Raw genomic sequence first — 25224 nt, 5'->3', positions numbered from 1 at the left:
AACACTGTGTGGAGGTCTGTAGCAATTGCAGAAATTTAGTGACTCTTCCCAACCCCAAACCCCCCACCCCCCAAGTACCACACTTGAATTCACTGAGCTCCTGAGAGTGACCCATACCTTCACAAATGTTTGTAGAAGCAGAACCTGTGCCCATGGAAGTGATTGCAACACCTGAATTCAATTATTTGGAGGGGTAAAAGTCCCAATACTTTTGGAAGTAGTATATGTATATTTTATAGCATAGATATATTTTATGTATTATTTTTGGTTGTTTTCTTAAAAGTAAAGTAGCATATGCTAAGAGAAAAAATAAATTATTTTGTCTCAAACTGAAGAGGCAAAATGTTGGCACAACTGTCATTTTTGTGAGCAAAATATGATTTCTGGCATATTTTGGTAGAAGGGAGTCTAATCATCAATTCCGCTAATTGTTAATGAGCTACAAATGAGTTAAATCACTATCATACATGACCACCTGAAGGGAAAGTTTCCATGTAAAAAATGTAAAAGATTTAAGTTGAGTCAAATCACCTTTAACAGCTTTATTCAATACAAGGACAACATTTTGAGGTTAAATAATGATAGTTTTATTACTACATTTATAGTTTGATTTCTGATAAAGTTGATATGTTATATTAAACAATTGGTATAATCTACTGTAAACTAGTCGGTTGTCTTCTTTAATCTAATAACCTGATCTGATAATCTGATCATTTTTAAACATTCACATAAATGTTAATTAAAAAAGTATCGTGAAATTAAGTGTATATGAATGCCATTGCATTTGTCATTGATTTTGATTGTACAATTGTATTTTTAGTTTTAGTAGTATTTATTTAGTTTAACTACTAGCCCTTATTGTGTTTGTCAGCTGTTTTCAAATTACATATTACAAGTAAAAAGTAAAGTTAGTCTATCATCATTTGTATCATAGTTCATCTGACATTTTGATAGTTTAACAAATGGAATGACATTCATACACTTTTAATTTCCCAATACTTTTTTTGCTCTGCTGTTTGTCTGATTTATATTCTTAACTATAAATGTTGTGTTCAGTTCCAGGCAGTGTGCAGTTTTAAGTGTGTGTGTGTGAGAGAGAGTTTGGCGGGATGTTTGCTCCACAGCGACTGCCTGTGTAGAACCTCTCCCAGGGTCAGCGAGTGCATGCTGTTACCCAGAATCCCTCAGCATATTCCTTCAGTGAAACGAAAAACATGCTGCTCCTTTAAGAGCATGAAACAGGAGCCGGCTGTGTGCCCCTACCAGAGACACACAGTCAGCCAAGAGAGAGGGAGAGGTGGGGGGTGGGGTTGGGAGGATAGAGAGATACAGCCTGAGTGAAATGAAGGTAATGTCGAAAAAAATGAGGAGAAAGAGTTCGATAGATGGAAGCCAAAGATGACAAGGGGATGACGGAGAATGAGCATGAATCAGAGAGGAACCAACAGGGGGTTAAAATACAGAGCCAAATGACAGAAAAGAGAGAAAGGATCCTCCATAAAGCTATGCAGTTGCCATTATTTGTATTATAATGTTACGGGTGGTAGTTTGCTGTGCTGAAAAGAAACAGTTGATGTTGTTGCTAGGAGAAAAAAGGTGCTGTCCTCTCTTATTGGCTAGGAGAAGTAGCTCCATTATCCAATCAGAGAGCTCTGGTATCAGAGAGAAGAGAGAGGCCACACTACAAGCCCTGATTAATATGTTAGCCATGTTTTATGGCCTAAAATAAGTCTGGGTGTAAAATGAATTGATAAAACAATGGTAAGATTGAGATTTATATAGCTATTTATGCTCTTTATTTTTTCAAATAAGCCTTATTGGATTTTCTTAGGATTGCATCTGCAGCATATGCAATACCCAGTTTCTGGTTTTAATTCTTTTTACATGCTTGACTTTTTTGTGTTATAAGCATTTTTCTTCACAGAACATTAACTAAAATACAACATCCAAATACAGTATACAATAAGTCACAAATCTAGGTTTAAAGGGTTGTTGTCTAGACCCTAGAGCACTGGAATGTCTTGTCCTCAATAGTTGTTATGGTAACCATATGTATAAGCAGCAGTGTGTTATTATCATGTCCAGCAGGACATATGTTGTGTGTTGTTTACTAAATAGATGTTTTTTTTGTGTAAAAAAAAAAATGTTAAATCCACATTTTCCCTACTGGGTAATTTCCTGGGTTGGTGTGGCATTAGACTTCATGGTATTGTGCATTCAAATACATGTGTTGCCAACTAAATGGAAATATACTCTCTTCAGAAGATATTCAGCCACAAACGCCCTTGTTTATTGGCCTCTTGATTCGGGCACAAAATGTAAGGCATAGAACACTGAACTGAGACATTGTTCTGTAAACTTCAGTTTTCAGCATCAGGGGTCTTCAACCCATTTTTAGGCCAAGGACCCCTTGGTGGATATGAGAGATGAAACCCTGTTACACATTTTATAAAACTGCCTTATGCATTTATGGCTGTTTTTATTTGATCTAAAATATTGTAAAAGTCTAATATTGTAATGCGTTATTATATTAGATTAAAGAATATTATAATAATATTTCATATTATTACTGTAGTTTTGATTAAAAAAAAAATGCACTAAGGTTGAGCATAGATCTTTCTGACCCCAATATTTTAAACAGTAGTGTACAAGTACATTTTAATGTGAGAACATTTCAATAAAATGTAGCTTTTGACCCCAGCTTTGGTTGTAAATAATAACTTGTGAATAATACGATTTTTTTTATTTAAATTTGTTAGCATGATATTTATTTTCTCTCCGCATCACAGTTGTCGATGATTAATATTCACTATTGCCAAAAGTTTTGGGATGCCTGGCTTTACATGCACTTGAATTTCAATGATATCCCATTCTTAATCCATAGGGTTTAATATGGAGTTGGCCACCCCTTGCAGCTATAAAAGCTTCAACTCTTATAGGAAGACTTTCCACAAGGTTTAGGAGTGTGATTATGGACCATTCTTCTAGAAGCGTATTTGTGAAGTCAGGCACTAATGTTGGATGAGAAGGCCTGGCTCACAGTCTCAGCTCTAATTCATCCCAAAGGTGTTCTATCAGGTTGAGGTCAGGACTCCGTGCAGGACAGTCAAGTTCCTCCACACCAAACTCATTCATCCATTTCTTTATGGACTTTGCTTTGTGCACTGGTGCACAGTCATGTTGGAACAGGAAGGGGCCATCCCCAAACTGTTCCCACAAAGTTTGGAGCATAAAATTGTCCAAAATATCTTGGTATGCTTAAGCATTAAGAGTTCCATTCTAACTAAGGGGCAAAGCCCAACCCCTGAAAAACAACCACATCATAATCCCCTTCCAGCAAACTTTACACTTGGCACAATGCAGTCAGGCAAGTACCGTTCTCCTGGCAACCGCCAAACCCAGGCTGTGTCCGAAATCGCATACTATATGAGAAAGTACTACATTCGGTCCGGCTCCACTGCCGAATCCAGTTGTGGCGTGCTTTACACCACTCCACCCAACGCATTGCATTGTACTTGGTGAAATAAGGCCTGGATGCAGCTGGTCAGCCATGGAAACCCATTCCATGAAGTTCTTTATGTACTTTTCTTCAGCTAATCTGAAGACCACACAAAGTTTGGAGATCTGTAGCTATTAACTTTGCAGAAAGGTGACTTCTGCGCACTGTGTGCTTCTGCATGCGCTGACCCTGCTCTGTGATTTTACTTGACCTACCACTTGGTAGAGCTGAGTTGCTGTTGTTCCCAATTGCTTCCACTTTGTTATAATACCACTTATAGTTGACTCTCAGTTAAATATTTAGTAATGAGGACATTTCACGAATAGAAAATTGCACAGGTGGCAACAAGGTGGCACTGTACCACGCATGAATTCACTGAGCTCCTGAGAGCGACCCACTTGATTTTATACACCTGTGGTCATGGAAGTAACTGGAACACCTGAATTCAGTGATTTGGAGGGGTGTCACAATACTTGGCAATGTGTATTGTATTGTGTATGTTGTACATTTTTCTGCACTAAAACAGTATTGCTTTTGCTTTATATTCTCAAATAAATATTTAAACAGTTATTTTACTATCTTCAGTTCATACACAGCAGTTTCATTCCAGGCGACTAAAGCAGCACTGGACAAGGCTGTCCTGTAGAGTGATCTGGTACTTCACATCTGGTGTTTTGGTCTGTGACATCTAGTCAGATGGAGGTCATTTTAAAATTTGACATGCATTCATATGCTCTGTAATAATACACATATGTGCAGTTTGTACTGCAGTTATTTCTCTTTGAAAATCAAAACAATATCGTATGATCAGAGTTGTTTGCATTAGAAAAGTTTAGCAGGAATCATATTCTTTACTTTCTTACTCAGTCCTTTGTTCCTTTCTTCGTAGATATTTGTTTCCGCTCAATGTGTCGGTAGTTGTTTGAAGTGGAGGTTCAGCAGTGGGAAGCTTTGAGTGCAGGTGTCTGAGTGGGATTTGCAGGGCAAAAAGGCGCGCACACATTCACACATATACACAGCTGTCTTTGTTGTGACCACCTGGTTACTGTATTGGTTTACGTCCCGCCACTGCTTTCGATCATTCATTCATTCATTCATTCATTCACTCACTCACTCACTCACTCACTCACTCACTCACTCACTCACTCACTCACTCACTCACTCACTCACTCACTCACTCACTCACTCACTCACTATTTTTAATTGTATCTTTCTTTTTTCTTACACTCTTAAAACTAAAGGTTCTAAAAGGAAGGTTCCCCAGAGAACCTTTCAGTGAACAGTTTTTTAAAAGAGCCATTTATGTCTTAATATGAAGAGTAGTTTAATAATCTAACGAGAACTGTTTTCCAATTGAACGTGCCTTTTGTGCAGTGGAAATGTTCTATGAATGTTAAAGGTTTATTATGGATCCATAGATGCTAATAAAGGACCACTGCACCAACATTAAATGGATTTTTTTCTAGAACAAAAGCTGAAGTGTGGATGTGTAACATCAGTACTTCTGCCTCCTACCAGTCAGAACAGTGTTTAAACCCAAAAAAGAACGGGATGGAGAGACACCGGGACAAACAACCCATGTAGTGTCTCTCACACAAACACACATACAGATACAGGGACAATAAAAGCACTGTTTATGGGGAAAGAAGATCCGGCAGGTCGAGATACCACAGGAGAGCAGTGCCTCTGTCTGTCTGCATCTGCTCTGCTCTGCCTGCTGTTTGATGTGCAGGGATTAGGGGAAATCTGAGAGCTCCCAATTTAGCAGAGCCACGGAGATATTCATATTCAAGAGCACATACACTTACACATTGCACACGTCTCATGAACTATATGAATGCACTATTGGGTAATTTAAGTCATTCAAATATAGTTTGTTGAATAGAATGAACGTATATGGTTGTTTTTACATCAGTTTTATGACTAAACTCAGACATACCTGCTATGAGTGTTTGCTGCCCCCTAGTGGACAAGAAAAAGACAGCCATCTCTCTCTGTAGGATGCACATGCAGTCAAGATTGCCTTAAACGTGTATTAGAATGTGAAATGAAGTGAAGAAAATATTGGACACTTTACAGTTTTGTTTGCTTTGTGAATGTTTTTATAAAAGTGGACAGTATGAATTAAACATGCAGCAGGTAGCATACAAAGTATTATGTGTGAAAATATTCATCACAAGTTACAAATTAGACATTTGTATATAAAAATTTGTGAAATAAATGTAAAACTTATAAAAAGGTAAATTGCATAATACACACAGGAAGCAGTCTTTAAAATGTTACTTTGCAAAGAGTAGAAAATAGAAAGGTAGAAAGTTGATGCAATCTATTGTCATTTAACCAAAATAATAATTATGCTTATTGTGGCACTTCAGGGTTTTACCTTCTACTGTTTAAAAAAAAAAACATATATTCAATGCAATGAACTTGTTTTCATAATGGAGGTATAATAAACCCACACACCTCAAATATTTACCATAGATGCACAAGCATGCACTAGTGTTATGCTCACGTTTGCTTTTAGAGTAGAAGAGAACATGAAACATGTAGATAACTGCATAATAAACTGCATAACTGATGCCATATTGAGCAAATAAAATCAGTCGCAAAGGTGCCATATTGTGGCATTAACATACAGTCCACAAATAAAAAAAGAAAAACAGAAGAAAAGAAAAAAGACAGAAAATGTATTAAGAAATCAAGTATCAAAACTATGTGAGCTTTCAATACTATCAGCTTGCTGATATCAATAGGGTCATAATGTTTATGTATTATTTGTATTTCTCTCTTGTGGTTCGCCATAATATTTAGTACAGGATTGCTTGTTCCAAAAACCATGATTTAGGGTTACATTACCATAACCATCCTCTTTCTAACCAAGGATTCAACAAGCTGTTTTTCCCCTGCATATAAATGCCTCTTTGGAAAGCTTATATTACATTCTGACAGGTCTACAAAACGATCCAATCATTCTAATGCTTGAGCCAGAAATAATACAATGTTTGCATCTCCCTGTCTTATTTTTCTTATTGTTAAATACAAACAATAGCATCTTCTGCTGCTGTTTAGAAATGATAGCATCTATTCTACTTCCTCCTCATTACATCACTGACTGGGGGAGCCACGGTCCTGAACACCAAATATGCATCAGTAATTTGTAAGCTGTTTTTGCGACTTAGTTTTAGTAAATGGTCTTTTTTTAATTAGTTATAAAATTGTTTATTTGAAATGATCTATTATAGTTTTGTTATATTTTAGTTAAGGTAGAATTTCTCGCAGAGAACTAACTGTTACTATAAAGTATGTGTTGTTCTTTTTACAAATATGAGATAAATCTGTGGAGGATCTCTTGAGCCAATTTCATAGACATATATTATTCTGTTATCTCTTGCTTTCAATAGTAGCAGCTAAGTGGTGTATTAACCGTTTGAAGAGCTACTTCAAGTTATTTTGTTGTTATTTTGTTGGAGGGATACCAAGAGCTTCATTCACTGGAATTGAAGACGCCGTGGAATCCATAAGGAATGTTGACAGGCACTTCAGCTCTTCCCAGCTCTTCGAATGTTTTGGCATCTAGGACTAAGAGAAATGTACTCTTATCCTGGAGAGAGAAGAGAGAGAATGGGTTTAAGCAAAATATGTATTTACAACAAATGTAATAACATTTTCTCTACTGACTTTTCTCAACAAATGAAGTATAAAGCTTATTTTTGTTTTTAATGTATTTTTGCACACATTTAGGGTACCTTAACTGGTGTGATGATCACAGACAGGATAACTCCATCGTCCTCTTCCTCAGCATTGGGTGAAGGAATGAAGACAGGCTCTGATGGGTAGAGATCAGGTTGGCGCCACACCTGTAAATCAATTAATTTAGCAAACATACAAACACTCTTAACATTGTGTGCAAAATGGACAAGAAAAGTTTTACTGCTGTCACATATTACATTTTTTGGACTTGTTGGTTATTGTACGTACAGTGCATCCGGAAAGTATTTACAGCACTTCTATTTTCCCACATTTTATGTTACAGCCACATACCAAAATGGATAAAATTAATATATTTTCTTCTCAATTCTACAAATAGTACCCCATAATGACAACATGAAAGAAGTTTGTTTAAAATCTTTGCAAATCTATAAAAAAAAAAGAAATTAAAAAAAGAAAATAACGTTCATAAGTATTCACAGCCTTTGCCCTGACACTCAAAATTGTGCTCAGATGCATCGTTTCCACTGATAATCCTTAAGATGTTTCTAACTTGACTGGATTCCAGTCAGTTGATTGGACATTATTTGGAAAGGCATACACCTGTCTATATTAGGTCCCACAGTTAACAATGCATGTCAGAGCACAAACCAAGGCATGAAGTCCATGTAATTGTCTGTAGATGTCAGAGACAGGATTGTATCAAGGCACAGATCTGGGTAAGGGCACAGAACCATTTATGCAGTATTGAAGGTCCCAATAAGCACAGTGGCCTTCATCATCCTTAAATGAAAGAAGTTTGGAACCACTAGGACTTCGCGATCAGGGGAGAAGGGCCTTAGTCAGGGAGGTGACCAATAACTCATTGGTCAATCTTACAGAGCTCCAGCATTTCTCTGTGGAGAGAAGAGAACCTTCCAGAAGAACATCTGACCTGCATGATAGAGTGGCCAGAAAGAAGTCACTCCTCAGTAAAAGGCTACCTGGAGTTTGCCAAAAGGCACCTGAAGGTAAACGAAATTCTCTGATGAAACAAAGTTTAAACACTTTGGCCTGAATGGCAAGTATCATGTCTGAAGAAAACTAGGCACCACTCATCACCTGGCCAATACCATCCCTACAGTGAAGCATGGTGGTGGCAGCATCATCCTGTGGGGATGTTTTTCAGCGGCAGGAACTGGGAGACTAGTCAGGATCGAGAGAAAGATGACAGAGACATCCTTGATGAAAACCTGCTCCAGACTGTTCCAGACCTGCGCAGACTGGGGCAAAGGTTCATCTTCCAATGGGACAATGACTGTAAGCCCACAGCCAAGATAACAAAGGAGTGGCTACAGGACAACTCTGTGAATCTCATTGAGTGGCCCAGCCAGAGCCCAGACTTGAACCTAAATGAATATCTCTGGAGAGATCTGAAAATAGCTGTGCACCGACTCTTCCCATCCAACCAGATGGAGCTTGAGAGGTCCTGCAAAGAGGAAAGGGAAAAACTGCCCATTCATACTCAAAAAGACTTGGGGCTATAATTAGTGCCAAAGGTGCTTAAACGTAGTATTGCGCAAAAGCTGTAAATACTTATGTAAATGTCATATTTTGTTTTTTAATTTTCAATACATTTGCAAAGATTTCAAACAAACTTCTTTCACCTTATCATTATGAGGTATTTGTAGAATTTAGCAAAAAATAATTACGGTAATTTAATCAATTATGCAATAAGGCTGTAACAACACAATGTGAAAAAAGTGAAGGCACTGTGAATACTTTCCAGAAGCACTGTTTCAGTCCCAGGTTATAGCAGCTATGGTCATAATTTGATCTCACCTTAAATTTTTTGCTTTCCAGATCCATCTTAATTAAGGAGTCACCCACTAGGTGGCGGAAGCCACAACCATAGAAGTATCTATAAGGTTTGGTGTTATATTTGGCATAGTTAATATGGGGAAACTCAAAGCCACCATAGTCTTTCAGGTCTTCACCATGGAGATCCTCAAATGTGCAGAACACCTGAAAGAGAGATAATGTAGTCCTAAAAGAGCTGAAGTCTTAAGACTTGAGACTTAATACACCAAGTCTAACTGCTGTTGTTATACTACCATTCAAAAATGTGGGGTTGGTAACATTTCTTAATGTTTTAAAAAAAGTGCTTTATGCTCACAAAGGCTGCATTAATTTGATCAAAAAATCTGTAAAACTGCAATGTTGTGAAATATTACAACTTAAATGTTCCATTTTAATATATTTTAAAATGTAAAATGCTGTATTTTTAGTAAATATAACTTCAGTCATTATAGTCACATGATCCTTCAGAAATCATAATGCTAATTTGTAATATTTAAAAAAAAAATTGGAAACCCTGAACATTCTTTGAGGAATAGAAAATTCAAAAGTGTTTATTAAAGTGTCCTTGCTAAATACAAATCTAACCCCAAACTTTTGAACTGTGCTGTATGTGCCAGTTGAAAGGCTGGCAACTATAAGCACACAATGCTATAGACCAAATTCCTTAAAGGGCTGTGAAGAACTAACAAGAACAAAAGGCCACAAAGACGACACCTGTTTTTTAGTACGGCAGACAGCAGTAGCGGTGCTGTCCTGCCGTGTGTTGAGATTCTGTTCCATTGGTGTTTCACTGGTGATGTTGAGAGGAAGCACAAAACGACGAGGAAGTGGCTGGCACATGGTGTTATACATCTGACAGTAAAAAAGAGAATATGAGGATAAATGAGTATCACTTATGTAATAATAATAATAATAATATAATATGGCATATATTGCATAATACTACTACTACTAATAGGCCTAATAATAATAGCAGTAGTATCGTTAACAATATGTTTTTGTAATGGTAATAATACACCTGGCATATGGTGTTATAGAGCAATAGGACAGACACAATGTAATTTATGCTGGAATAATAGACAGAGAACCTCATCCAGTGCATCTCCTGATTGACGCAGGTTCTGGAGGAGGAAGTTGTTTATGGCCTGGCCGTCGTCAGAGCAGCACATGTCTAGCATGAGAAATCCATCCTGCTCAAAAGCATTGATCTGATGGAAAGTGGACATGGCCTTGGTGTAGTATTTCACTGGCATTTCCTGCAGAGAGATGCAGTTGGCTAAATTGTTAAAGATGCCTTAAATTATTATATTTATGTTTTCCATCAGCTTTCATTCAACCATATGAAGCCAGTGAATACCTATAGAATAACCTCATAAAGAAGTCCATCTGCTCCTAATTGTTCTCAGTGTCTCTGTGAGACTATTGTCATGATTGTTGTCTCACCTTTCCAGTTTGTTTGTCAATGAGGTGGAATATGGTTTCCTGGTTGGGGTCCCAGTAAATACCCTCATTGAGCGATTTCCCCCTTATTTTACCAGTCACTATCTTAAACAGATCCATCTTAATGGGCTGCTCGATGAACACTACATAGTTCTCTGACATGCCTGAAAGGTTCAGGAAAATAAAATGAAGGTTTTTCAGTGCTGCACATTCATATGATCACTTCATTCAGACTATATGATTACACCATTCAGAGTGCCTAGCAATAAAATGACACATGACTTTATTACACAGAGTGGATGTGCAGTAAAATTACACATGATAGTCATTCTTGAATGACTGCCTGTCTGTCTAGGAGATCTGAAGACAATAAACATGACAGATTTTCTTCTTCACTCACCAAAGCTGTGATAATAGGAGGGTTTGGATTTGTCATGAGGGGCGATCGAGCATAATATCTTGGCTCCCTCTAGAGTATCATTTGAACCGTCTGTTTCTGGGGGTACCCTGATGATGTTATAGAAAACCCCTATAAAACACATCATAGAGCAACATCAAGCCTCCTAAATCCTATTAGGTGATATTGCACTTACATTGGTCAGCACATAAGGAAAAGACTGGAATCTAACCTTTGTTTCTGTATGAGTTGCCCATGTTGTAAGCTGTGCCATCTGGATCAGTGTGTGGATGAGCAGTAGCACCGTTCACTGCTATGAACTTGCTCCAGTCTACCTACAAATAATCATAAATTAGACATGACTGGTTGGTTTGGGTTGGTGATGAAGATGTTTATTCTTCATACCTTCTGTTTAGACTCCAGAGTCTCTGGATCCACTCTGTGCATGTAGTTGGTCTCTGTGCTGACGTAATAGTCACCATTGTATTTAACAAAGTTGACGCTGGCATTATCGGTTGGCTCTGGAATTACAGAGAGGAAAATACGAGTAACAAAAACATTTCATTTAATTGATTTAAAACCTTAACTTTTTTCAAAGGACTATAACATTCGAAGGTAGCCTATTTCTGCTGTAATTTTGACAACGCTGCTTGTTTTCAGACTTTTTTAATTATTAGAAACTGGGATTATTGATTAAATCAATACATCATCAAACAAACTGAATGTCAATAAAAGATGATACATCATCAAAGCTTCTTCTAAAATATGTTTTTGTCTTACCCTGATTCACTATGGTAAGCCTATTCTAAGCGTTTATATTTTAGACCGAACTATTGGCCATAGATTAGTCAATTATGAAAGCTTGCGAAATACGGCCATTGCAATTAAACAATTGCACTACATGATGCTGGTATTATTGTAAAGATTAAAAATAAAAGGATTTCATTACTTGTAATGGCAAAAGTTTGTTTAACAAATACACCAAGAAAGTCCTACTAGTTACAGAACTAGAACGGTGTCAATTTCGGTAAAGCATCTTATTACAATGAGTAGATATACAAACATAGCGACAGAATGCATGAGGTTATTAATGGGTGACTTGTGAAGTTGGCAGGCTATTTTATTATTTATTATGTGTATGCACAGCAGTCATCCGTGAGGAGGCTGCCATTTTTACTTTCAGTTTATTTATTTATTAAAGTTTGTTTAACGTTTATTGTTTACCACCTTCTCCTTCCCATCACTACGAACTTTGTTATAGCCGCGTAATATTTGGGGGAGCAGCATGCATTTTGACGAGACAATATAATTTAAGTGTCGTTCAGTGTAATGTGACTACTGTATCTACTGAGTTAATATGAGCCTAGCCCAGCAAAGAATTTTGTATGATTTGTACATCAATAACCAAATGCTTTCTGTCGCTGTGATAGCTCATCGTGATGGGGCGTTTTAACGTTAAGATTGCCTTTTCGTAACAAGTATGACTTTATTGCCATTTTTGTTAAACAAACTTTTAACAAAAGAAAGTCCCACACACCATCAATTTAAAAAAAAAAAAGTATTTAATGCAACGTTTCGGTCCCATGCATGATAAAGATCACGGGACTGAAACATGCCAAACAAAGCAATTTTAATATTTTTCATCAATAATTTTGGAATTATTCATCAATAATCGTGATTCTGGGGAGCAAGATGATCCAAATAAACTAGGTAGCCTACTCTCCCATCTTTCAAAAGCAAGCATTTTGTAAGTCCTACTTGAAGGCCGGGCCGGGATTTGTTTGCGAGTGGAGAATGTACAACATCTAGTGACGTAGAGCCGTAGCACTGTAGGATTCGAATTAGACGACTTGTTTAGGCGGTTCAAATTTGATTCTTTCTTTTGGGAGACAGCTGAACTTACAGTGGCGGGTTTTGTTTATTCCTTTCTCAACGCATTGATCCTAAAGATAGTTTTGCAACATTTGATCATTTAAAAGATCCATATTTAATTGTTTAATTATCCTATAGTGTCCTGGGTGTCCTGCCAACTCCATTTAAACACTTTAGTCTGTCCTAATTGAGTGCTCGTGGTGTCTGATTTAAATGTGTTCTCATGGTTACAGACATAGAATTGTTTGTCTAGGACGCACTTTAGACACACTTGGCTGCTAAAGTGACCACTCCTGCTGTGCTCTTGAGCAAGGCCTCTTTACTCAGAATGAGAAACAGACTGAGCTTTTTTGTAACCTGTTTAAAACAGTCAGCTATTCTTGATGTTTACATTTTGTAAACCAACGGAGATCATGTTTCACGCCAGCACAGCTAGTAAACCACCTCAGTCACACACATATTCACCATCTATATTTACGTACTTATGATCTCAAATCTGGACAGGAAGCGCTGAAAAATGTTCTTGCAGGGATCAGGTAGAGCCAAAGTGCCAAACTCTGACACCATGATTCGGTTCCTCTCGCTGTTCTGCTTATACGAGTCGCTACGCAAAAAACGGCTTCTGTATGTCACCTGACCGTCCTCGATCCGAAAGCGATGCATCAAGGCCATGCCATCAAACCAGTGGTTATAGCTGAGGAAGAATGTATGTGAGCAAGACTGAGGCTGAATATACATGTTAAAAGTTTGAATGACATCATTGAGATCAAACAAATCACAAATCGAAATTTTGAAAAACAGCCTTGTGTGAGAGTGGTTCCATTAGTTGTCCCCAGTTTGGTCACTACCTCCACCACAGCATATCCCAAATTACTGGATTACACAATTCCATGTCATTAGCCATAGAAACAGTTATTGGTTCTTTTTTTCTTTAAATGTTCCTCACATTTAAGTGATGTTTTGTAAGAGTAAATTTATCATCATATATTAAAATAGAATAGCCATACTCACTGCTGATTCCCAAACTCAAACTTTCCTGGACCATTCCGCAGCAGACTCCCACGGATCCAGGTTGGGATGTTGCCTTTAACTGTGGTAGGGATGGGGTCAGGCGTCTCCTCTACTGAACTTAGTAAGGGAGTGATGTTTGGTAGCCCATGTACTTTTGTGAAGTATGTTTTCTGAGCGGCAGCTATAAAAATCCCAAACCGTGATTTACATGATATACAAAATTTGATCATTTGGCAAGTTTACCGGAACAGAAACTGTTCATAACAATGTTCTGAATAATGTTATAAAAATACACTTGGGAATACAAAGGTTTTAAAATTATGGTAATGGTAAAAAATAAAAAGATGAATATATAGTACTATGAAGAGTACTGCCACTTTTTTATAGAGTTCCTCTGCAATCTAAACTGCAAGGTTAACAACCTGAGTTATATTCAATTATATAGCCATGGTAAGTAACAGATTTGCAGACATACAACTTTGGCTTGACCATCACTATTTAGGTCAGCTAAAAGAACAAAGGATTAAAGCAAACAAATGACAGCGCTGAAGTGGCAAAGAGTCAGCGATATTACCTTTAGAAAAACAGTCCCTCTCGTCACACTTACATGTACTGTGATACACTATTGCATAAATAATGAAGAAACTGTGTGGACATGCAGATAAGATGTCAAAGTTGTGAGAAATGTACAATTCAAAAGGAGTTCAATTCAGTTATTCATAAGTAAGCTGTGTTTGCAGCTAAATTTAAACCTATGATAACACTCAAAAGCCATCAGACCCAAAGTATATCATATAAATACACAGGCATGCACTCTGCCCTAATACACTGCATTGCTTCACACAGCCACAAACAGAAAGTAAAACTTACAGGTGTGTATGCATGCAAATGAGCTCATTCTTACCAACATTTTGAGGCTTTCTGCAGGACATCCTGTAGAGGTGGCTGCACCCTTGATCAGAACAGAGGATAAAGAAGAGTGTATGACCAATTGTACAGAGCAATAAAAACTGTGCACGCTGAAGGGGGGAGACGAGCTCTCTTTATGTAAGCTTGATCTCATGCCAACTCTGTTACATCACACACACGATTGCGTGACACAGTAGGGAAGGGAGGGGAGGGAAGTTGAAGGCAGTGCGAGCCGTGTGTGAGAAAAATGACATGGCTGAAATGAATAGATATCAACTGAACAGAGTTTAAGAGAGGACTTGTATACCACTAAAAAATGCTCTTAAAAAACAATGTTACAATAAGCTACTAAAATCCTGTGAAAGTTTGGTTCAGACTGATATCTTCAAAAAAAAACAGAATTACTCAACTAATCTGGTGGTTCTTGTTAAACATACAGCAGATTTTGTACTTTTCATTTCTATCACTATTTACAATGAAGCAATGCTAAAGGTCTTATACTTATTTATCATCTTTGTGTTTTACATATTCGGTACATTTGTCTGGATTTTTATTTAATTGGCACAAGCTAAATGGTCACAGCTCTTTGTTACAACAGCAAAGTTATTAGGCTATAACATGCAGAGATAATCAATAATAAAAGCTTACCTTTGCTAGTCCTAAATGCATCTTTAAACACACTTGTTAGCATGGTTAATGCATATACAAGAGAATGTTGTTAAGTAGCTTAAAATTCTTATGTACGCTCGACGGAGCAGTGGGAGTCACTTATACTTTAACCCTAAACTCATTCACTTCCTGGTTATGAGCCAACATCAATCTTTGCCTCATTAATTACATATTAACAGTTTTGAGACTATGAAGTATTACTATGCACCACATTTTATTAAAGTCCATATTTATAGTGTTTATAATGACATGATACAGTGGGTACGGAAAGTATTGAGACCCTCTTTAATTTTTAAATCATGAATGTACACACAGCACCCCATATTGACAAAAAAACGCAGAATTGTTGACATTTTTGCAGATTCATTAAAAAAGAAAAACTGAAATATCACATGTTCCTAAGTATTCAGACCCTTTGCTGTGACACTCATATATTTAACTCAGATGCTGTCAATTTCTTCTGATCATCCTTGAGATGGTTCAACACCTTCATTTGAGTCCAGCTGTGTTTGATTTTACTGATTGGACGTGATTAGGAAAGCCACACACCTGTGTATATAAGACCTTACAGCTCAGTGCATGTCGGCGCAAATGAGAATCATGATGTCAAAGGAACTGCCTAAAGAGCTGCTAGACAGAATTGTGACTTAAATGAAAGACATTTGGGACGACCAGAATCCTTCCTAGAGCTGGCCGTCCAGCCAAACTGAGCTATCGGGGTTAGAAGAGCCTTAATGAGAGAGGTAAAGAAGAACCCAAAGATCACTGTGGCTGAGCTCCAGAGATGCAGTCGGGAGATGGGAGAAAGTTGTAGAAAGTCAACCATCACTGCAGCCCTCCACCAGTCGGGGATTTATGGCAGAGTAGTCCGACAGAAGCCTCTCCTCAGTGTAAGACACATGAAAGCCTGCATGGAGTTTGCTAAAAAAACACCTGAGGGTCTCCAAGATGGTGAGAAATAAGATTCTCTGGTCTTATGAGACCAAGATAGAACTTTTTGGCCTTAATTCTAAGCGGTATGTGTGGAGAAAACCAGGCACTGCTCATCACCTGTCCAATACAGTCCCAACAGTGAAGCATGGTGGTGGCAGCATCATGCTGTGGGGGTGTTTTTCAGCTGCAGGGACAGGACTACTGGTTGCAATCGAGGGAAAGATGAATGCGGCCAAGTACAGGGATATCCAGGACGAAAATCTTCTCCAGAGTGCTCAAGACCTCAGACTGGGCCGAAGGTTCACCTTCCAACAAGACAATTGCCCTAAGCACACAGCTAAAATAACGAATGAGTGGCTTCACAACAACTCTTGTTGTTCTTGAATGAAACAGTTCTTGAATGGCCCAGCCAGAGCCCTGACTTAAACCCAATTTAGCATCTCTGGAGAGATCTGAAAATGGCTGTCCACCAACATTTATCATCCAACCTGACAGAACTGGAGACAATCTGCAAGGAGGAATGGCAGATGATCCCCCAAATCCTTGTGTGGAAAAACTTGTTGCATCTTTCCTAAAAAGACTCATAGCTGTATAAGATCAAAAGGGTGCTTCTACCAAATACTGAGCAAAGGGTCTGAATACTTAGAATGATACATGACTTTCTTTTCTTTTTTTTATAAATCTGCAAACATGTCAACAATTCTGTGTTTTTCTGTCAATATGGGGTGCTGTGTTTTTAATGAGAAAAAAATGAACTGTGAACTAATGAAAAATGATTTTAGCAAATGGTTGCAATATAACTAAGAGAGAACAATTTAAGGGGGTCTGAATACTTTCCATACTCACTGTATTTGCAGTAAATTTCTGCAATATTAAATATTATGGGAGACTTTGTTATATTTGTATATTTTTGACCATATGGCCAAGAGGCCAGGTTTCCTTACAGCATTCTTTAGAAAGAATTACATGTATTATATAAGTGTTTTATTATTATCAGTACAAAAAAGTAGTTAAGATTGATCTTAAGAGGGATTTGACTTGGCAATGGACAGACTCTATAGATTCACTAAACTTGAAAGGTCTTAGTGCTGTTAATGTGTTTATGACTTTTTTCGTAGTTATTGTAGGTCTGTGACTGTTGTCAGCTGACACTATCATCATTTCATTTGTTACATTTTTATCATGGCTAAATGTATGTCATGTTTTTAACCATAGCATTGATTATAATTTACTATAATACCAAAAATGTTTAATCTATGTGAGACTATATGGGATTATATGTAGCGTCCTGGTTAAATGTGTTTAAACTAACTAAAGAACTTTGACCACTAAATGCAATAGCCAAAATAAATTTCTTCTCAGAGTCCAAAACAGTCCAGAATCATTATTTACCTTTTATTTAGATTCTGTGAAAAGATCAAGGTTCTACTGAACTGAACCTTTTCAGAGTCCATTCACATTCACATTCAAATCAAATCAATCACAAAACATACTTTTTGTTGTGCAAAAAACAATTTTTGTTGTGTAGTTAGTCATGAATCAACTATTCAGCGATTCAGGAAAAAGAAAATCAAAGCAGTAATGAATCTTAGCAGTTTATTCACTGTACAATGATGTGATAACATATTTGCTCTTTTAGCATCTTAATATTTTTAAGAAGACTATATTATCATGCTTCAAGTAACAAATACACATGTATACACAAGTAGAAAAATGTATTGGTTTTAATGATATTGTAAACATATGACCTTCACAGACAATGTGACTACAACCATCCGTTCTCAATAAAACTGAAAAACACTGTCCTCTGCTGGAGACCAACAATAACTGCTGAAATAATAAATACCAACAAGCCAATGAATCCTATACATACACATTGCTAATGTTCACATATACCAATGAGAAAAACTAATTATTAACAACCACGGTGCTCTTCTAAAATGCTCATTAATTACAGGCCATCAACAAAGCAATATCTTTTATTATTTCACATTTCTCTTCATTCAGCCAACAACTAAAATGTCTCTGTGAAATATAACAAAAAATATTATTTTAACATGCAACATATGTTAAGAGACCGCATGTTGTTTTCTGCAAAGCTGAAGGCATGCACATCAAAAGACAAGTACCCAAAAGAGCGATAAATCCTTTATAGTCAGTCAGTTCTGGACAAACAATTATATTTGCCAAAGCAGGGCGACTGCCTTGCAGATGCCAACATCATGGAAATTGAAATAGCAGAGACCAAAGAATGTGACTGTGGACAGCATAAAAATGCCAGCTTTAGCCAGTTTAATCTTAGCATCACCATGGACATAGTCGGTTAGGACTTGACCAATCCCCCTGCAGAAGGAAAAAAAACACAGAAAGAGTGTAAAGAGTATGTTTGCATCATTTAAATACATAAACTCACTGATGAATGAGGTGCCTCTTTATAATCCACGTTCAATAAAACACCTGATACAACAAGCTTAACAGAGCAGGGTTCTTCAGATACACAACGTGACAGTCACTAACCAGTGTCAATGCAGTGTGAGAGAGCTGCAGCAATAGAGTAATTCGCTACCGGACCAGGACATAGTTATGCGGCTGGAACCATACCTAGCAGAACTATACTTAATATAGTTAAGTATTTACTATAATAGTACTTAATTATACCCCGTTCACCTGTCCAGTGCTTGGAGGCTGCCCTTGAAGCTAAGACAGTTGAAGACAGACATGAAAAACAATGAGAAAATGTCATTTCATTTGTAAATGTCTAATTGCATATGCAAAGTATGAGAGTTCAAGAAACTGGTCATTGTCCTCATTTCAAAAATATAATCCAGCACAGTTACAAAATCACAGATTCAAAACAGCAATATCCAAAAACAAAAAACAAAAACGAAACAATGTCAACTTAGTTTATCTTAAAAACGTAAGTTCTGTTGCTGCTTTAGTATCATTAAATTCACTGTACAAGTCATTTAGAATTAAATTATATTAAAACTGACTTTAAAAGCAAGTTGATTCTCATAAAACTTTTAAAAAAGGGAGTTTACATTTGCTTATTGATTTTTTTTATTGATTTTTATTCATGAAATTTGCATGAGAATTTCTGAGAGGCTAGCAATAGCAAGCTAGCTTTGAAAGCGTGAGATCCCACCCTCCATTTAGAGCATCTCCAGAGCCACGTCACCTTCGAAACACAAGACGGCACACAGCGGAGTCAGAAAAGCGTGATGAGATGACGTTAAACCTCATGCCTCAAAGCACATAACATTACATTGATAATGCATGTAAATAACTCACAGAGCTCTTGTATCACCTGACTGCTGCAGGTTCATTTCGGTGTTGATAGTTTTGACATGCATAAATCGGTCTGAAGACGTTACCAGTTCAGAGTAGAACCAAGCGGCAATTATTGTTACAGTCAGCTGCTGTTTGTTTGTGGAGCTTGTGACTCTCTGTATACAACTCTGCACAGCCTGTCCTTATTTAATGCTCTGAAGACGTGTGATGACTGTGCTAGCAGGGTGCGCAAATGTATGGAAATGCACATGTTGACAGGCAGGTAGGACATTGTAGTATTGCATTCGGAACTTCCACAGAAGATTTGTTTTAAATTTAGACCACTTCTATTATTAATTGCTATAAGGATATGAAGAGTTTCAACCAGTATAACAAAAAATGTTTATTAAACAAATTGTTTAGAATTTGATTAAAGGTAGGGTAGGTAAGAATTGGTTAAAAAACTTTTTTTCCAAATTTCTTTAAACGTTCTTTATATATCAATACATAATTAAAATGTAAGTACTCTAAAAAAGTATGGAGGTAGAAATATGACAAAATTATCTGAATTTGAATTGTATAAATCTGAATTATTGACAAGTGTAATCTAACAAAATTGAATATGTTGCATTTCACATAGTTCTGAATTTGAATTTTTAAATGTTGAATATAGAACATTTGAAATTGAACACATCTGAAATATTTTTATGTCTACATTGTATAGACATGTATTTTCAAACAGCAGATATTTTGTTCAGAATTAATATACTGGAAAATTTCAGTTTTTGAAAATACAGATTCAAGATTTCAGATGAAGAAGAAATTCAGAACGTCAAATTTAATATTCTAAAATTCAAAGTGCAGAAATTCAGATGTTACAGAAAGTAGGCCAGAGGTCATCATCAGGGAAGAGTACAGGATGTCAGAAAAGTTGATTGGAGCACGGTCTGTGTATCATCTGATCATTTCATTTCCTATTTCTAATGCAATAAAGAAAAACGATTTTAAAAAAATGATTGATTATTAAAATGGCATTATTTGAGGGGATAGTCATTGTCCGAAACCATAGTGGACATGTATAGCCGATGTAGGCTACACTCAACGGCTGTCCGACTTCACGCACTCGTTTTCATTCACTCGTTCAAGTTAACTGTAGCCTGTTAGTGGACTAAAGTAGGGAATAGTGAATGAGGGTTTAGGGGGCGATTTTGGATTCAGCCTTGGAGAACAACAGATGACATCAAATGCTGAGATTTTCTTCACTAATCAGCGATTTGTAAAACATGCACAAAAAATGAGAAATCTAGCAGAAATCTCAATTTTTAAAACCTTTTCTCTTCATTCCATTACAAAAAGGAAATGAAATGATCAGATGGTGCTCCATTTGACTTTTCTGACATCCTGTACTCTTCCCTAATGATGACCTCTGGCCTACTTTCTGTAAGATCTGAATTTCTGCGGTTTGAATTTTAGAATATTGAATTTAATTTCTTCTTCATCTGAATTCTTGAATCTGTATTTTCAAAAACTGTATTTTTTCATTCAGAACAAACTGTATTACTTTATTACTGTATTAATTCAGAACAAAATATCTGCTGTTTGAAAATACATGTCTATACAATTTTGAAATAAAAACATTTCAGATGTGTTCAATTTCTAATTTTCTATATTCAACATTTCAAAATTCTAATTCAGAACGATGTAAAATGCAACATGATATTCAATTTTGTTAGATTACACTTGTCAATTATTCAGAATTGTACAATTCAAATTCAGATCATTTTGTCATATGTCTAGCTCCATAAAAAAGAAAGTATAAAATTTGAGTGTCTGTATACCTCTCACGACTGTTTTAAAGACAGCTCATTATTTCCATTCACTCCACCTTCTCCCTTCTGGGCTCTTTCCAAAGCCACGCCCCCAAAACACATGAACGCGCCTCACCGACCGCTCAGCTGGAAGACGCATTATTTACCTCAGACGAGCGGTGTGCATGTAGTCACATCACGTCAGAATCACATGTAATTAAAAATCGAACTTTATCAGTATGAATATAAACAAATAAGATGTCTTTTAGTACTAACTATCAACCTAGAATACCGACACTGGTAAAGTTTAAAATATATTTTTGTTTGATTCCTTAATGAGGCAGTTAGCATTGATATTTCCCCCCCCCCCCCAATAACATCAGTTATACTGTGATGAAGATGAATTTCGTGTAAAATTCATAACATATACTGTGTTTTGCATGTAAGAGTTTCCATGATGAAAGCATTGTTGATTAGTAGTAGCTAAAGCTAACTTAGTTATAAAAAAAAGTTCCTGGATGTGGTGTACTAGCCTTTACCAATGCATTTTGTTATCTAAAGTTACATTTTGCGAAATTCAGCACGACAGCAATCAACTTGAACTAAGCATATTTAGTTCAAGTTGATTGAGTATTTATCATCTCTACTAATGGCTAAGTGTATAATATTGTAACTTTATGCTAAGTAATGTTATGCTATATTAGGCAGCTACATGTGCTAGTGATACATGCTTTATGAAAACATAAACCGAAAAAATGCATAATCAAAATGAAAGATTACCTGTCCAGTAGAAATACAGCCAGCAATGAGTCGTTTTTCAGCCCCTTGAGGTCCCTCAGTTCTCGGCATCGTTGAAAAGCCACGCTGATATTTACTCGCGTTTGATTTCTTTGTTTATCCAAAAACGTTTTGTGCATTGCCTTTACATGTAGGCCGACTGTCTTCCTTTTTTGTGTGCATTGTTTGCCTTCGCTGACTGCAAAACCCGGCACCGTGCAATTTGAATGCTTTTGCTCATCCTAGGGGTGCGCGCATGTGTGGGCAGAACCTACAGTCGCCCAAGCCAATCATTTGTTTCATCCTGAACGAAAATAATGAGCGGTGTTTATTGCAGATTAAAAAGTCTAAAGTAACTTGATTTTTATACTCTCTTTTTCAGAGTACCTACATTTTAATTATGTATTGCCATATAAAGAAAGTTTAAACAAATTTGGACAAAAGTGTTTTAGATCATTCTTACCTACCCTACCTTTAACTACCGGTACAAACATTGAGAAAATGTTTGTACTTACCTTTACATGTCCTGCAATGTGGTTAAAAAACAGAGATGAACTCATCATAATCAAGTGTCTCTGTGAGTTCGCGTTTAAGGAATCGCCCGGATTCATTGCTAGACTTGGGTCCTTGCAGCAGTAGCTACAATATTGAGATTGAGGGGATTCGATTTTAGACTTTATAAAGTATAGTAAGTAAAGTAAGTAATTAATTGATATTCACCATTTTTTTATTTAACTGCACAAATACGCAAATCACTATTACAAGTTTTTACAACCTTGCGTTGTAACATTGTGGATGGTACTAAGAAATGAAAAATCATTGTTTCATTTTGATTTGAAGCATTATGATTTGCACTGGGCGGTGAAAGTTGAAATGGGCTGAAAACATGATGACTGTGGGGGTTTTAGTGAGCAATCAGCCTGGAGAAACTGAAGGTACACTTTTGTGTCTGTGACCAGTGTTTACAAGATTAATGGATGTTGAAAATAAGTTGACTATTTAAGAGAGCTGAAAATTAGTTCACAGATAATATGCATTGTTACATTTTTACTGGCTTTATAGTTATTATTTTGTAATAAATGTAAAAATGCATAAAACACTAACTTGATGAAATGTATACTGATTTTAATAAAAAAAGAATAGTTACATACAGTAATTATAGCAAAAGATATAAAAACAGAATTGTATTTGGTCTATTTACACTTGATATACAGTATATAAAAAGAAGGACCTTGCCTCATTTTAAAACACCACTGATATGCATCTATAGGCATAGGAAGAGGGGAATCTAGGATATCGCCTGCAGCTGACCATGGAATTTTACATTTAATCATTATTAACTAAATGAATAACGTAGTATGATTTTCATTAAGTTTATTTTAATTATTGTCATGTACTAAATTATTATCTATTTGGAAAATGACCAACTTTGAATTGGGTGGGCCACAATTAAAAGTGTGAAGTACCCATGCCCACCTGGGCTCACTCATCTTCGTCATTGGTATGGGTAACGGCTGGAAAATGCAACTTAAACAATAAATGGAGTCATCATCGCTCACTTGATTGTGATGAAGCTGCGTGGAACCTGCCTGCGGCCAATCGGAAAGTCTCTACATCTCGATTCTTCTGATCGGCAACTAACCCACGAGACAGATGTGTGTTGCAGAAAAGCACATCTGCATAAAGTATATTTACATTAAACATTTATTACAGTATGCTGAGTAAAAATATAAGGAAAGCATAACATTTCGTGATTTTGATTCAACAAAATAACTCTTAATGATCGCAAACTTTGAAACAGATATTGTGTAATAGGCTATAGCTCATATGAATTCGTCCAGTTAAAATGGTGACTTACGTCTTATTCCAGTGCTCAAACGAATCAAGCTCGCCATGCTCGTTGAACTACAAGGTCAGATAAGATATTATTGTGATAAGCAGCTGTTTCTGTAACAGCGGGTCATTTTCTCATGAGTCTGTTGTTTCACAATAACGCCGTCTATCGCTCTGGGGTAGCTACGGTAGGCGTACACGCATAGATCAGATCAGACTCTGGTGCGCTATCTTTCTGGGGACTCGCCAGAGACGTAATGATTTTTATACTGTACCGTACAAACCATATATTCTATTTATGTATCTCTATATGCACTACCCTTAAACACAGAACAACACACGCGCACACACACGGCAAATTGTTCTTTAAAATAAAAAATATAGGGTGAATTCAGCGTGATTGGGGATTGGGACACTTTTCCCAAGTCATCGCAATGTCAAAAACAAGTGTCCCAATCGCCTTGAATTCACCTTATTTTCTTTGAAAATGTGATTTTATGAGTGAAAAATGTAATAGGCTAGGCAAAGAAGTTAATCCACGACAACACTTAGCGATAAACACATTTCGAAAAATAAATTAATTGTTTCTTCAAAGTGATGACAAAAGGAGCAAATGTCAGAAATACTTTCAGTAAACTTTGCAAGTTTATAATTAAATATTTTAATTTTAAAAGAAATAATTTTTTTTGTATTTTTATTGGTTTTAAAGAAATAACAAATAGCTACATTATGGGGTAGCCACTGAATAAACAAAGTAATTAAGGCATAAGAATAACTAAATAAAAGAGTTGCAAACAGGTTAAATAAGAGCTAGGTTAAACTCTGGTGCTCTTCGTTTAGGGGTTGCATTGGTTTTCTTCCTGGTCAATAGTTACCGGACACCTAAAAAACATAAAACTTCCTCCACCCCAGTAAAATCAATGCAAATTATTTTTCTTCAATAATATTTTTTCTTTTTAATTTTGTATTTTGAGATGATTTGATGGTATTTTTTTTATATTTATGCAATAATTATGGTCTATTTTTGCCATTGAAAATGATAAAACTTTTTTTCTCTTTTTTTTTGTAATTTGTTTTTCTTTTTTTATTGCAGTATTTCAGGTTAAAATAGAGACTAGACCTTAAAAATAAAAATATTTGAAGGCAGATTAGTGCCTTCTTTTGGAATTCTTTAAGAAATTATGCAACCATGGGTATAATCCACTAGAGGTGTCTATGGAGGGCCTTGTGAATTCCCTAGTTCACTTTTGAACACATTT

General features: G+C 36.4%; 2 protein-coding genes across 5 annotated transcripts; both read right to left on the bottom strand.

Annotated features, from left to right (window-relative positions):
* Positions 1-5578: 5578 nt before the first annotated feature.
* On the bottom strand, positions 5579-24147 carry bco2a (beta-carotene oxygenase 2a). 4 transcript variants are annotated; one of them, XM_067438829.1, is made up of 14 exons: positions 23991-24147; positions 23692-23808; positions 14671-14718; positions 13767-13947; positions 13238-13449; positions 11289-11404; positions 11116-11218; positions 10887-11015; positions 10490-10650; positions 10135-10302; positions 9761-9898; positions 9029-9211; positions 7246-7356; positions 5579-7100 (listed from the first exon to the last, which is right to left on the bottom strand). In XM_067438829.1, exons 1-14 carry the CDS (start codon positions 24025-24027, stop codon positions 6984-6986), a joined length of 1821 nt encoding a protein of 606 aa, XP_067294930.1. In that variant the 5' UTR covers positions 24028-24147; the 3' UTR covers positions 5579-6983. The 4 variants fall into 4 exon arrangements, with proteins under 4 accessions (XP_067294930.1, XP_067294932.1, XP_067294933.1 ...); XM_067438831.1 differs by lacking the exon at positions 23692-23808 and having other exon boundaries at positions 23991-24064; XM_067438832.1 differs by lacking the exons at positions 23692-23808; positions 23991-24147 and adding an exon at positions 18407-18530.
* sdhda (succinate dehydrogenase complex, subunit D, integral membrane protein a) lies at positions 17860-20127 on the bottom strand. Its single transcript, XM_067438833.1, is given in 3 exon segments — positions 17860-18620; positions 18795-18814; positions 18817-20127. Coding segments are annotated over 3 exon segments (390 nt in total). The 5' UTR covers positions 19021-20127; the 3' UTR covers positions 17860-18454.
* Positions 24148-25224: the final 1077 nt, after the last annotated feature.

This window comes from Pseudorasbora parva, chromosome 3, assembly GCF_024679245.1.
Source record: "Pseudorasbora parva isolate DD20220531a chromosome 3, ASM2467924v1, whole genome shotgun sequence".
Lineage (NCBI taxonomy): Eukaryota > Metazoa > Chordata > Actinopteri > Cypriniformes > Gobionidae > Pseudorasbora > Pseudorasbora parva.
This window is presented reverse-complemented; position numbering and strand designations above follow the sequence as displayed.

Excerpts from the sequence above, each read along its gene's own strand:
- bco2a (XM_067438829.1), bottom strand. The coding sequence starts at position 24,027 with ATGGCGAGCTTGATTCGTTTGAGCACTGGAATAAGAC. Across the intron at positions 10,303-10,489 it reads TTGACAAACAAACTGGAAAG|GAAATGCCAGTGAAATACTA; the intron begins GTGAGACAACAA and ends ATCTCTCTGCAG. Across the intron at positions 9,899-10,134 it reads CAGGAGATGCACTGGATGAG|ATGTATAACACCATGTGCCA; the intron begins GTTCTCTGTCTA and ends TTTTACTGTCAG.